The sequence below is a fragment of the Ursus arctos genome, unplaced genomic scaffold, assembly GCF_023065955.2.
Source record: "Ursus arctos isolate Adak ecotype North America unplaced genomic scaffold, UrsArc2.0 scaffold_36, whole genome shotgun sequence".
NCBI classification, from domain to species: domain Eukaryota; kingdom Metazoa; phylum Chordata; class Mammalia; order Carnivora; family Ursidae; genus Ursus; species Ursus arctos.
In genome coordinates, this window is record NW_026623050.1 from 16,044,298 (window position 1) to 16,059,427 (window position 15,130).

Here is a 15,130-nt window from a genome sequence, read left to right on the forward strand (position 1 = left end):
ATAAGAGCAGAAACAGTTATAGCCCTTTTTACATGCACGTAAATGGAAATACATTTTTGGTAGTGTGAAAATGACTTCGGATAGAAGGCAAAATACCTTCTTTACAGAATGTGTCAGTCTTTACAACTTCTGAAGCAGCAGTTCAGGCATAGACCAAAATTAACAATTCATATTAATGGCATACTTACCAGGGAACACTTGCCTAGTAACCTTAACTATCAAAAATAAAGCTCTCTGGGCACCTGGGTGGCTCAGTCGGTTGAGCGTCTGACTCTTGGTTTCGGCTTGGGTCATGATCTCACGGTCATGAGATTGAGCCCCATGTTGGGCTCTGTGCTGGGCATGGAGCCTGCATAAGATTCTCTCTCTCCCTCTCCCTCAGCCCCTCCCCCATGTCACTCGCATGCATTCTTGCTCTCAAAAGATACACACACACACACATACACATCTCATGCAAAAGCCTTCTAAAACCTAAAATTAGAGAAATGAAGCCCATGTACTAAAATGCTCTCACTTTATTCATGGGAGAATCAGAATTATTGAGCTATTACAATTTAAATATTATTCATCGAGTAGCTGTTATATGCCAGGTATTTTTCCTATGTTATCCTTCTAATGATAAGTTCATGAGGTATTCAGTTTACAAATAAAATTGGAAGCTTGGAGGTTAAGTAATTTGCCTAAGAGCCCATATGCAGTGAGATTCCAAAGCCACTTTCTTTCTATCTTGCTTCACTTAGAGGCAGACGGTCATAAGAACTGAAAGCATTCATGTTTCCGGGGTCTTTTAGTATAGGTGCCAAATAGCCCTACAAATCTAAGTAGCCCTAAAAATCTAGCCTTGAGACTGTCACATTAGTCTTTGATATTTCCTATAACACATTGAAAAAAAGATCATATATATACAATATATTGTATGCTCTTTTAAAAGTAGGCAAAATATGTAATTTATTCTGGAATAAATTTTATTAAAATCGTCACAAATACTTAGTTTTTACTTTACTATAGTTATTTTTTATTTTATTTTATTTATTTATTTATTTTTTTTTTTTTTTAGAGAGACAGCCAGCAAGAGAGGGAACCCAAGCAGGGGGAGTGGGAGAGGAAGAAGCAGGCTCCCAGCGGAGGAGCCTGACATGGGGCTCGATCCCAGGACTCCAGGATCACGCCCTGAGCCGAAGGCAGATACTTAACGACTGAGCCACCCAGGCGCCCCTACTATAGTTATTTTTTAAATAAACTATAAAATTTAAGTGAATTTTTAAACGAACCTATGATAGATTCCAAGAGGATATAAAATGGATTTTGTACTTTGGAATATTGTTCTGTATGAATATCCCATAATCTCTTCTTTCTCTTCAATATGTTCATTTTGGAGAACATGACCACTTTGAAGGCAACCAGATCATGTGAGGTTAAAATAAAAGGACAGTGCTCAAAAGAGGTCATAGTGAATATACACCAGTGACCAGCAACTTACACTTGACATGTATCATGAATCAGTGCTTCCCTATCCACTGCGATTTGCACACTCCCCTCTCCCCCCACTGATTCATCAGTTTCTTTTCTTCTTTATCTTTAGTGGTAGGAAATCCAACATCGGCCTATCGCCTTTAATTAAAAATGTCTACTTTGAGGGGTGCCTGGGTGGCTCAGTCGTTAAGTGTCTGCCTTCAGCTCAAGTCATGATCCCGGGGTCCTGGGATCGAGCCCCACATCGGGCTTCCTGCTCTGCTGGGAGCCTGCTTCCTCTCCCACTCCCCCTGCTTGTGTTCCCTCCCTCGCTGGCTGTCTCTCTCTCTCTGTCAAATAAATAAATAAAATCTTTTTAAAAAAAAAATCTACTTTGACAACAAAACTGAATAAACTTTTCAGGGGTCTCATTTTTTTTTGTTTTTTATTTTCAGTCTGATGGATTTACTTGTATTAGCTAGTGACTGACAGGCAAGTTTATATTGGAGGACAGTTATTTTCTTTCACTTCTGAAATTTTGATAATTTTACAGCCTGTTAAGATTAAAGGACAACCAGAAAGTGGAATTCTAAAGACTGGAACTTTTAGAGAGAATACAGAAGACACTGAGAGAAATAAGGTAAGTAGTAGTTCATTGGGGGCAGGGGGGACACATGGATTATAACCATGTGGTTGTCTTTACCATGTCATCATCCTCCATCTTAAGATCTGCTTTCTGACGAAATCTGTGCTATCTTTCATAGCTGTTTTTGTTTCTTTTTACATGATTGAGCCAGCAGTAGGTGTTTGTCTTCCTATTTAAAGTACAATAGTATATTCTACCCATTTTATGAAATTAGAAAATACCTAGGCCTTACAGCAGTTCTGCTTCTAGGTATATACCCAAAAGAATTGAAAGCAGGGTCTGGAAGAAATACTTACACACCAGTGTTCATAGCAGTATTATTCACAATAGCCAAATAGCCAAAAGATGGAAGCAACCCAAATATCCATCCACAGATGAATATATAAATAAATGGGTATATACATACAATGGTGTATTATTATCCAGCCTTTTTAAAAAGGAAGAAAATTCTGAAACATGCTACAACGTAGATGAATCTTCAGGACATGTTGCAAGTGAAATTAGTCACAAAGAGACAAATACTGTATGATTCCATTGATATGGGGTGGTTGCCAGGTGGATGGGGGAAGTGTGGGAGTTGTTTAAATGGGTGCAGTCTTTCAGTTTTGCAAGATGAAGAGAGTTCTTGAAATTGGTTGCACAACACTGCAGATATGCTTAATGCCACTAACCTATACACTTAAAAATGGTTAAGATGACAAATTTTATGTGTACTTCATCACAATTTTTGAAATATTTAGGTCTTATATAAGACATCTTTGCCTTTGTTTTTGAACTTTATCGAGGTATAATTTGCATACCATAAAATCCACCCATTTTTAGCGTACAATTCAGTGTTTTCAGTTCAAAGTTGTGAAACAAGTATTAATCCAGTTTTAGAACATTTTCGTCATAGTGCCCAGTTGTAGTCATTCCTTGTTTTTATCCTAAAGCCATAGGCACCCATGATCTACTCTGTCTCCTAGCTAGGTCTTTTCTGGGCATATCATTTAAATCTAGCTGTGTGTGTGTGTACATTTTATATATATATATATATATATATATGGTCTTTTGCATTTGTCTTTAGTATAATTTTTTGAGATTCATCCATGTTGTAACGTATATCGTAGTTACTTCGTATTTGCTGAATAGTATTCCCTTATGTCGATATACCACATTTTATTCATTAACCAGTTAATGGATATTTGGATTGCTTCTGCTTCTTTTGGGCTGTTATGAATAATGCTGCTGTGAACATTTGCATACAAATCTGTGTGTGGAAACATGTTTTCATTTCTTTTGGGTTGACACCTAGCAGTGAAATTGTGTTTTTGTTTTTTTAAGGAAACTTCAAAAAACCACCATCATTATGGGCTTGTGCATACACATACTTCCCTTCCCCTTGCTGGCGGTATTCGGACTTTGAGACCACATAGAGTTCTTCATTTTTAAACTTGATTTTAAAAATATTAAGGGCAGCCAACACAAGTCTTTCTGGTTTTTTGGACGGGTAGCTTCAGTTTGTATATGGCAAAATTTAATTGATTTTTTTTTTTTTTTTTTAACTAGGCTCGAGAGCCTTTGACAAGAGCACGAAGTGAAGAAATGGGGAGGATCGTACCAGGACTGCCTTCAGGCTGGGCCAAGGTAAAACTCAAAAATTAGCACATAAATAAATAACATGGTCATGTGTTCTTATTTAAAAAGCTTTTCGTTTGTTTGTTTATTCTGTATCTTCTCTAGTGCAGAGTCAATTCTGTTTCTTCATTAAGGAGGACATAACTCATTTCCCTAACTACAGCAGGGTTAGATTTCTCAATATATCCAATCTGAGATGCTGGCTACAATGTGTGAGCATTTCTGGCATTTTCATTTAGAAACAGTTTATTTAATACCTGAAGTTCTTTGGAAGTTTTATAGAAGTGATTATTACCATCTGATCAAATTATTTTAATCCAGAAGTCACCTTAGCAGTGGAATACTTTTGAGTGACTTTTTGTTTGTAATGGTCTTTGTTTTATGACCTGTTTTTTGTTTTTGTTTCTTTTCCATTTAAGTTTCTTGACCCAATCACTGGAACTTTCCGTTACTATCATTCACCCACCAACACTGTTCATATGTATCCACCGGAAATGGCTCCCTCATCTGCACCTCCTTCCACCCCTCCAACTCATAAAGCCAAGCCACAGATTCCTGCTGAGCGGGATAGGGAACCATCCAAACTGAAGCGCTCCTACTCCTCCCCAGATATAACCCAGGCTATTCAAGAGGAAGAGAAGAGGAAGCCAACAGTAACTCCAACAGTTAATCGGGAAAACAAGTAAGTTTATCCTAACTCTTAGAACTAGAATAATCTGCTGTATTTGAAAACGTTTTTTTTTAAAGATTTTATTTATTCATTTGACAGAGATAGAGACAGCCAGCGAGAGAGGGAACAAAAGCAGGGGGAGTGGGAGAGGGAGAAACAGGCTCCCAGCGGAGGAGCCTGGTGTGGGGCTCGATCCCAGAACGCCGGGATCATGCCCCGAGCCGAAGGCAGGCGCTTAACGACTGAGCCACCCAGGCGCCCCTGTATTTGAAAACTTCTACTCTAAACATATCAGTTTATTAATACCAGGGAGTCAGAAATTTCTGAGGATGACTGTACCAGCCATTGTTATTTAGCACAGAGGAAAAAATGAATGGATTAAATTCTTTGGTTTTTATCCCAGTGCTAACTTAAATATCAGGGAAGATTATCATAATAAGTATTAATGTAGATCTAAAATAATATAATTACTATACTTTAGGGCAGCACGGTATGAGGCTACCTAGAAGTTTTTCATAAACCTCCATGGTCCCTAAATTTCTCGTTACAGACCATAGTCTGTAGGACCGTTGAGTTTATCTTGTTGCAACTCTCAGATTCCAAACTTTTTTTTTTTTTAACTTTACCTGTAATGTGGGAGCAAACTTAAAATAGTATTAAAATAACGTATTGTATGTATCAGCTCCTAATCCTTACTCTGTTCCCTTTTCCTTCATTGCACGTCTGCTGTTAACAAGTAGTGAATGATCAGTAGGTTCAGTTAATTTTCCCCAACTAGTATCTCGTTTAGATGTATTCCTGCTGTGATCCCTCCAATGCTCCTGGCTTATGATTGATAGATTTATGAGGAGATAATTGTCAAATCTGCTTGTCACTTCTAATCTTTACTTTTAGGGGGAGGGGTACAGATGGAAGTATAAATAAATGGGTTTATATTAGGGCTCACTATTAAAACTGGTAAGATTTAATTCCTTCTTGAATCATCATTCTTATTAAAGTTTGTTAAAGACTTAAAGTTTTTGAAAACAATCACACATGCGGTTTCTGTATTTTTTATATGTATTCAGCAGGAGTACATGAATGCATACACCTGAGCACATGTGAATAAAAGTTCGGAACATAGTTTGAACATAGTTTAATCTGTTCTTAATATTCCTTTCAGGGGTGGGAGTATGCTTAGGATCAATAATAAAAGAAAGATCAGTTAGGATTTTGCTTAATGCTCTCGCAGTTCTAGAAGCTCCGCATGTAAGTCAAATACACTGAATAACAGAATCTTAAAGATATTCTCTAGCCCACTGCTGTGCAGGCTGGTAGTGGTTATTTAGAATTGTAGCAGGTGTGACTGAGGAGCTGAATTTTTCATTTTAAATTTAAATAGCTACCTGTGGCCAGTGACTCACATTTGTCAGCACACCTGTATGTTTCAGGTAATAGTACCCAAATAATCCCTGCCTCTTCTGGTATCTGTTCCACAGTAATAAACTTTTTATTCTTTGTTTGGCATTCTGGTTGAGCTCAACATTTGGTAATGCTAAACTTCATAGGATTATTTAAAGGAATTTGAAAGAGACTTCTCTACCAGAAGACTCTACCTGTTCATGAGAAGCCAGGGAATCTGTCTCAAGGTGTAAGAACCATAGACTCACATAAGAGGTTAAATATACTTGTTTTTTTGGGGTCACAGAACATAACGATGTTACCTAGATAATAAATGTCTTGTAAAACCCAGTACCTTATGACTGATTAACAGACTGGTTACAAGATTACTGTGTCCTCTGATACCGGTGCTGGAATTTGCTACCATTTGTAGTATGAACCTTAATTTTAGCTGCTGTGTGTTTTAAGACATCGTGTACATTTTTTCTTCCTCAGGCCAACATGCTACCCTAAAGCAGAGATCACAAGGCTTTCTGCTTCTCAGATTCGGAACCTCAATCCTGTTTTTGGAGGATCTGGACCAGCTCTCACTGGACTTCGTAATTTAGGAAATACTTGTTATATGAACTCAATACTGCAGTGCCTATGTAATGCTCCACATTTGGCTGATTATTTCAACCGAAACTGTTACCAGGATGATATTAACAGGTAAAGAAATTTCATATTTGTTGCAATATAGCATTAAAAGGGTCATCTAACCACACTTCCCCAGAGAAGTCAAAGTAGGAAAGGGGAAAAATATCTTTATTCTTAAGAAAAATGTGAGAAAAGCCTCCTCTGACTGGTAAAGGACAGACGGGAGAGGAGCAGTGAAGAAGGCGGAACCTCAGTCATACCCCGCAGCCTGCTGAGGAGGAAGACCTGGTGCGGGGTTCGCAGCCCAAAAGCAGCAGATTGGCGGGTATAATCCAAGTAAGATTCAGATGAGTATTTGGTAATAAACCCGTCAATAAATAAATACTTTAGTGTTGGGTTACAGTATATAAAGAATTTAATATTGACCTCAAGAACCCACTGTACCTTGACTTTTAAAAACTATTTTTTTTGTGACTTTATTTGCAAAGATCAAATTTGTTGGGACATAAAGGTGAAGTGGCTGAAGAATTTGGCATAATTATGAAAGCCCTATGGACCGGACAGTACAGGTATATCAGTCCAAAAGACTTCAAAGTCACCATTGGGAAGATCAATGACCAGTTTGCAGGATATAGCCAGCAAGATTCACAAGAACTGCTTCTGTTCCTAATGGATGGTCTCCATGAAGATCTGAATAAAGTAAGAAATTTGATTTTTCTAAGTTCTAAAGGCTCTGTAGGGTTGCTCAACACTGTAATTTTTACAGCAATTTAAAATTATAGTTGGTGATTGTTCAGTGATAGTTTATTCAAATCTAGTGACTTTGTACTAAGGCAGGGAACTCTAAAACAAATTTATCTGATAGGTCTAATATTTTAAAAGAAATATATATTTGCTTACTAAAATGGTAGGTTGTATCATGAGAAATTATAAATGTTGGAATAGTTGTTGGAGATAACTGTGACCACATGTACGTGAAAGTAAATCAAACACAAATTTTATAAAAGATGAGCTGTAGACCACCCAAACATCTTTATTATTATATATTTATATATTTTATATAATATCTTTTTTATCCTTTTTTCTAAAATACCTCATGTAACCAGAGGACTCATGTGAAAAGTTACTGAGGCATATATCCCTCAGATACCTTTGGGATCAGTGTTACCAGTGAACACACACACATACACGTGCGTGTAAATATGTTCTGAGTATGTATATGTGAATATATATAAAGTATATGTGTGTATCCATCCATGAGCCTAGGACAATAAATTCTGTCTAGTTGTAGCCCTAATCCCATCTCTTTTCAAAACCAAAATTTTCAACATAAAAAAGTTAGTACATTGTTATTTAAAATTTTTCTTTTAATTCCAGTTAGTTAATATTAGTTTCAAGTATACAGTAGAGTGATTCAGCACTTCAGTACATCCCCCGGTGCTCATAATGACAAGTGCACTCCTTAATCCCCATTCCTTAAAATTTATTAATTTCTGTTTAATAAAATAAGAAGTCCTACAAGGCGCTTGGGTGGCTCAATCAGTTAAGCAATCGACTCTTGGTTTTTATTCAGGTCATGATTTCGTGGTTGTGGGATCGAGCCCCACATTGGGCTCTGTGCTCAGTGCAGAGTCTCTCTTCCTCTCCTTCACACTCTTTTCTCTCAAATAAGTAAAATCTTTAATTAAAATAAGTCATACCCTTCTGATAAAAAGTAGGGTTGGAGGAAGGATTTTTGGCAGAATTTTTTTTGTAGTAATGAGATTAGAACTCCATGAAAGGGAGCAGAAGTGTTTCTAAATCTGGAAAGTATATTCCAATTTTATAGTTAAAATTTATCTCAAAGTCGACATTAATATTAATCTTATTTCCAGGCTGATAATCGGAAGAGACATAAAGAAGAAAATAACGATCACCTGGATGACTTTAAAGCCGCAGAACATGCTTGGCAGAAACACAAGCAGCTCAATGAATCTATTATTGTAGCACTTTTTCAGGGTCAGTTCAAATCCACAGTACAGTGCCTCACCTGTCACAAAAAGTCTAGGACATTTGAGGCCTTCATGTATTTGTCTCTACCCTTAGCTTCTACAAGTAAATGTACATTACAGGTAAGCTTGAGAGAAAATGATTTGTTGAATAAATGCTGTTTATATGCATACAAACATATACTTTATTCAGCAATTTCTGCTCTTCACCCCTATAAACATTTTGTGGGTAAAACTTAAACACAGACATAATTAAAACAAAATTTGTGTATTAGAAAAATCTAAAGATGTTTTAAAAGTTTTCCTTTTTAAAAGATATTTTCCTATTAAATATTCTTTCAGAATTGGTGTTTTTTAAAGTTTGCACTTTGAAGAAGTTTGAAAATTGTATATGGATTTTTTTTATGTTAGTCACCATACAGTACATCATTAGTTCTTGACATAGTGTTCCATGATTCATTGTTTGCATATAACACCCAGTGCTCCATGCAATCCGTGCCCTCCTTAATACCCAGCACCGGGCTAGCGCATCCCCACACCTGCCTCCCCTCCAAAACCCTGAGTTTGTTTTTAATTTAGGTTTACTTTTATAAGAATTTGCTCTGCCTGGGGATCAATATGCCTGTTTTCCTCACAACAGTATGATTTAGCTAGCTTGTTGATCTTTGTGTTCGCTTCCTCGAGAATGTCCTTTCTTCCAGCAAGACTGTGTGGGGCACCAGGCAGAGCGCAGACACGCCGGACTGCCTCCCTCCACCGCAGGCAGCGCTCGCCATGCACTGCGCTCCTCTTGTTGCGGGCTCTCTCCTCTGGGTTCCCCACCAGGTCATAAACTTTATGAGGGCACGGTTTTCTTCTCTTTAACTGTTATAGCCTGATGCCTGGCAGAATAACTTGAGTAGATGCCCAGTGATACTGTGAAGCAACGAATTAATAACTACTACTTGTTTTTGCCTCCAGGATTGCCTTAGATTATTTTCCAAAGAAGAGAAGCTCACAGATAACAATCGGTTTTACTGCAGTCATTGCAGAACTCGACGGGATTCTTTAAAAAAGATAGAAATCTGGAAGTTGCCACCAGTGCTTTTAGTGCATCTGAAACGGTAAAGGAAACAAATTTTTCTACAATATTAAATGAAAGAATTCTAAGTCCTTCCATTTTAAGTCGTTGTGTTGTACTGCCTGCTAAGGATGCATTTCAAAGGAAGATTATCTCGTTAGGGAAATAGGGCAGAAAGAGGAGACTAGCTCCTTCTCTCAGTGTTTGCAAAAACGCTTTCATGTAATTTCATCTTTAAAAAAATGAAATTATTGCATTTCAAATACAGAATTTTACATCTTTATAAAACATCAAATAAAAATGTATTTATGTAGAACACAAATGATTAGCCAATAAAATTTATCAAACAGTAAACTAAAAAAAGATTTAATCCTGTGCTGAAAATGAAATATAGAATGTTTTAGAGATTCATTTATTTCAGAGAGAGCGAGTGCTTACATGCGGAGGGGAAGTCTGAGAAGTTTGAGTCTCACACAGACTCCATGCTGAGCACGGAGCCCAACGCGGGGCGCAGCCTCCCCACCCTGAGACCACAACCTGAGCTGAAACGAAGAGTCAGGCACTTCACCGACTGTGCCACCCAGGCGCCCTGGAAATACAGGATGTTTTTAAAATGTAGTCTTGAAGAGGTTAAGGATGCCATTGTTGGGTGCAGACATTTTTGTCCAGATTTTTCCAGCCTGTGAAAAAGATCTGACTCTATAGTAGAAGGAATAATAGTTGTAAAACATGTCCCAGGTCTTTTGTTTTTTTTTTGTTTTTTTTTGGTTTTTTTTTTGGTCTCATATATAATCTATCCATGGAGTGATAAACTTTTTTAAAAAAAAAAAGTTTCATCTTTTTATTGAGAGCTGTTATTTTTGTTTCAAAGAAAGCATTTCTGTTTTAATTATTTGTTTCATTTTGTATTATTGGAGATTCTTTTGCAGTTACAGTAATTTCAACATTGATGTGTTCAAATTCCTCATGTAAATTTTCTAACAATCTTGTTACATCAGTTTTTCTCTTGAGGATTGTGGAGGTATAAACATTCTCTAAATGATTACACATTTGTTCTTTTAAAATTTTTAATGCTGCATAGTCTTTGTAGAATATCTAAAAATATAAATGGTTCAGAATTCAGTTTTTGAAAATTAATTCTGAAATAATATTACACCAACCAACATTCCAGTGTTTTGGTGTTTAAAGGAGCAGAGGATGTCAGGACAGTGGAATGCCATTGCAGTTTTCCCCTGCTATGCAAAAACAGTATTCCTGTGAAATCTTTGTAAGCCAAAATGGTAAAAAGCAAAGAAGCGATTACCATTAATTTATATGGAAAATCTTTGAACATTTCCAGACCCCAAAAATAACCTTCTCTTGGGCTTTTCTGATACCTTAGGACACATCTTGCTAACAGATGCACAAAATTAAGATAAAACACAGCTGCCGCCAGACCCTTCAAAGCTGTGGCAGCTCGATGCGGAGTCGTCCAGGCCGCGCGCTGCTGGTGCCGCTCTCACTGCTCAGCAGGCTGCCTGCTGCCTCGGCCAGCTTACTACAGAGCACAGGCCACTCAGTGCTGTTTCCACTTTTTACCTTTTTTCTGAAAGGCAGAAATCCTCTTCAGATTTCTTTTGGTTAGCAAAAACAGGTACTACTATTTAAGTCTTCCATAAAACAAAGCAGTGTCATGCCAACTTTTGAAAAGCGGGGGATACCTGTGTGGTCTGTGTGTTTGCAGGTCCCAGCTCCAGTGTCCCGGCAGTACGGTCGTAAGTGTAGAGCAGCTCTCCTCAGTCTTCACAGGTCCTTCCACGACTGAAATTCTGCGTGAAACGGTTTACGGTCCTGGCTAAAAATCTAGAATGTTAAGGAATGAATTAGAGTCCTTCTGATATTTTTGGTCTGTTGGTATAATTGCTATCATGTTTTGCTCTGCAGTTTTTCCTATGATGGCAGGTGGAAACAAAAATTACAGAGCTCTGTGGACTTCCCATTAGAAAATCTTGACTTGTCACAATATGTTATTGGTCCAAAGAACAATTTGAAGAAATATAATTTGTTTTCTGTTTCAGTAAGTATCTTGTTGAACTAAATATTTTCATATTTGCTTAGAAAAAGTTTCAAGTGGTTCCTTCATAGGAAAGTAACAAAGCTTTGAATTATTTAAAATATGTTGATAATTTCAGTTTGAACGGATTTTCAATCTCGTTTGGCACAGAATCACTACGGTGGGCTGGATGGAGGCCACTACACTGCCTATTGTAAAAATGCAGCAAGACAGCGGTGGTTTAAATTCGATGATCATGAAGTTTCTGATATCTCTGTTTCTTCTGTGAAGTCTTCGGCAGCTTATATCCTCTTTTATACTTCATTGGGACCACGAGCAACTGACGTAGCCACATAAGGAGAAGTAGGTTATAAGCTAGTTATCTTTTAAGAGGCTGAGCAACACAACTCTTGACATACTTGCAAAGATACTGGATACCTATAGCTGGCCCTTTAGAGGAATTCTAGGACAGTGGGAGCTGTGTTACTATCACCATATATTTTAGGTCAGTGCTATTATCGAAAAACTGACCAATAATATTTAACAAGTATCGCAGTAAGCACTCCTTACAGGTACCATTTATTTCAAAACCTTTATAGTTTGCTCCAAAGTTAAAGTAACTAACTAGCTAAGCATTATCATTCTATAGCATTCTATTCTAAAAACCATTATATCCTTTATTTTCCTTTTCACTGTTATGGCCTTTTCACATTTCTAAATCCCAGCTTGATCTATGAATACTCTAGAATGATGTAAAGCAGATAGGAATGTATGTGTATATATTTATTGCACACTTGCACATCAAATCAGTGTACATATTATACTATGTGGTCCTTTTGTGAAGCCTAGAACTCAGAGGATTGTTCATTTTTCTTTTGGCCTATTCTGAGTAACTGCAGTGCTTTCTTAGGGAAATGACAGGGCAAAGCTATTTTTTTGTTGGCTTTGGGCTGTATTTGTGCACTAAATCTTTATTCTAAAAAAATAAATGGAAACTTTTCTTTAATTTTTTAAAATGAGAATTTTCATTTTCACCTACATTAAAATCTTAATGAGAAAAATAATTTAAAACCCTGTAAGTGTTCTGTCTTTAATTTTATATTAGCAAACCATTTTATATACATAGCTACACTTTATCCTGCTATATTGATTTAAGATTTAGTTCACTTACCCTGTTGCATTAGGACCCGATTTTACTCTGCCTTCAACTTGATCCAAAAATGCATAGAGCACTTAGGATTCTCCGAGTTGGGAGTCAGAATTTAAACAAAGGGATAGGAGTCAAGCATGACTGCAAAGTGAGCTGCATTAAGAACCACATCTTTACAAAATGATGTAGTCAAAGAGATAAGTAAATAAAAATTCTCCATATAAAAATAAGATTGTAGAAAGCGCTTCTGAAAGATGTCACCATTGGTGGACTGTCAGGTAGAGGATGAAAGGATGGGTTCTTTCATGTTCTGCAGTTGGTCTAAGAGACTTATTAGAGTTCTTGGCTAAATTGTCTGATCAATTAAGTATTTTCAAATCATATTCTCAAGGTCACAGAGCCACTTGAACAAAACTTACTTTTGTTGAGCTCCATGAAGTATCTCTGGAAAATAATTTGTTGGATATATATAATTGATATTCTATGATTAAAAAATTCACCTTAATAAACATTCAATTTTGAAGCCTGAAATTGATACATAATTTGCAGTGCTTTGAAGGCCCCCATCGATCAGCATTTCATCGTTTGCATGCTGCCTTTTTCAGTAGGCCCGGACCTATCTTCTTTGGTAGAGTCTTATTGTATAAAGGGGTACATAACATACCAGAAAGACTTAAAAATGTCAGCGATGCAAATAAGTTGCAAGATTTTAATGACAGAGCAAAACTTAAGTACCAGTTTGATTGCTTGTTTTGTAGTTTTCAGGAAATACCATTTTTCCTAGCTCTTGCATTTTTTTATAGGTATAGAAAAGGGCTGGCAGCTGTAGAACAGGAGATAGGCTGTAGCAGTTTGAACTGAAGTATCTGGTATCTCACTGACTCGTGTGTCATCAAAGCTATACCAGGCCTGGGTCACTGAGTTCTTGCAAAAAGCAGTGTAGTGGCCACCATCCAGGTCACCGAAGTGGTTCTAGGGGAAGAAGGCATGTCAGACTTAGTATTCACATGCAAATAACTATTGGAGCAAGAAAGGTAGGGCCCAGAATATTTTTCAAAATTGTCCCTTACACTAAGTTAAAAGGAAATGGTAATATTGTTAAATACAACATATGGCCTAACTGCTATATTAGTTTTCATTCATTGAACTGTTTCTATATTGGGCCCATTGACCATTTAAAGAGTCTGAATGAAACAGGATAGTGGTCGGCGGCATCGAATATTTATCATTGGATATTGAGCACCTACTATATTACACAGACTATGAAACATTAAAGGACACTGTAAAATAAGAAGAGAGTCCTCTTTCCAAAATGAGCTTAGTTTAGTTTGGAAGATAGGCTAAGGAGAGACATGAAAAAAAGACGTTTAATGTTGGGACAAGACGTTTAAACAACTACATGTTGCTACAACACAGTTTGAGGAGCTTGGGCACAACAACCCCCTCAGTCACGCAGCATCCAAAGAAGAACCTGTTCCGTTCTCTTTTTCCCTTGAATGTTTGGAACAGACACTGGAGAACGCCACTCCTCACAAGGTGGTATGGTGTAGAGCAGGGGTCAACAAACCAGTTGCCCATGGGGCAGATGCACCTGTTTTTGCGTGGCCTGTAAGTTAAAAATGCATTTCATATTTTGTATGGTTGAAAAAAATTATTTTGTGACATGTGAAAATTACATAAAACTCAAATTGCAGTAAATAAAGTGTTATGGGAACACAGCCATGCTCATTCATCTTCTGTTTCTCAGTGGCTGCTTTCACACTACAGCAAAGCTGAGTAGTTGCAAGAGAGACCGTGTGGCCCATGAAGCCTAAAATATTTACTATCGGGCCTTTTACAGAGTAAGTTTGCTGACCCCTGGTATAGAGGGAAGAAGATGGAATTTTTTTTTTTTTTTAAGGTTTTATTTGTCAGAGAGAGCACAAGCAGGGGAGCAGCAGAGGGAGGGAGAAGCAGGCTCCCCACTGAGCAAGGAGCCTGACGCAGGACTCAATCCCAGGACCCCAAGATCACGACCTGAATCGAAGGCAGACACTTAACCGACTGAGCCACCCAGGCGTCCCAGAAGATGGATTTTTATAGCCAATTCCGACTGTGAATTCAGCTCTAATACTACACAATGACCTTAGGGAAATTATTTAAACTTTCTGAGCTTTAATTTCCCCATCTATGAAAATGGGGTAATAAGATATGTCTTGTACAGCAGTTATCAGATATTTTTGATATTACAGAACTAGCACATAGGAGGTACTTACTAAACGTTCCCTTAGACCTTCACTTCCCTACCTCTCACGTTACGTCTTACAGAAATATCCCAGAGCTGACACTTTTAAAGGTCCAAGCTCTAGTCCTGGTTCTTGCCCTGTGACCTTAAGCTGACATGCTTTAGCTTCCTTATTGATGAAATGGTGCCCATGATAGTGTGATAGAACTTGAGAAAAAAACATCTGGTGGGTATGTAGAGTCCAGAAGATGAAATATTGTTCCAAACGGATCAGA

The 15,130-nt window shown here is 37.4% G+C and overlaps 2 protein-coding genes across 5 annotated transcripts in view; one reads left to right on the forward strand and one right to left on the reverse strand.

The window, feature by feature from the left end:
* The window catches only part of USP8 (ubiquitin specific peptidase 8), a 75,255-nt gene extending 62,703 nt beyond the window's left edge, over window positions 1-12,552 (forward strand). For 3 of the 4 annotated variants that reach the window (XM_026518464.4, XM_026518465.4, XM_048219146.2), the window contains 9 exons: window positions 2,006-2,092; window positions 3,647-3,724; window positions 4,135-4,397; window positions 6,261-6,473; window positions 6,890-7,100; window positions 8,276-8,512; window positions 9,350-9,492; window positions 11,373-11,505; window positions 11,653-12,552. In XM_026518464.4, coding sequence (XP_026374249.2) covers window positions 2,006-2,092; window positions 3,647-3,724; window positions 4,135-4,397; window positions 6,261-6,473; window positions 6,890-7,100; window positions 8,276-8,512; window positions 9,350-9,492; window positions 11,373-11,505; window positions 11,653-11,838 — 1,551 coding nt within the window. In that variant the 3' untranslated portion in view covers window positions 11,839-12,552. Of the gene's footprint in view, window positions 1-2,005; window positions 2,093-3,646; window positions 3,725-4,134; window positions 4,398-6,260; window positions 6,474-6,889; window positions 7,101-8,275; window positions 8,513-9,349; window positions 9,493-9,870 lie in introns of all 4 variants that reach the window. The other variant, XM_044390969.3, reaches the window with a different exon arrangement.
* The window catches only part of USP50 (ubiquitin specific peptidase 50), a 45,809-nt gene continuing 43,227 nt past the window's right edge, over window positions 12,549-15,130 (reverse strand). Inside the window, exon 7 of the mRNA XM_048217974.2 lies at window positions 12,549-13,603. Within this exon, the coding sequence (XP_048073931.1) occupies window positions 13,412-13,603 (192 nt within the window). The 3' untranslated portion in view covers window positions 12,549-13,411. The remainder of the gene's footprint in view (window positions 13,604-15,130) is intronic.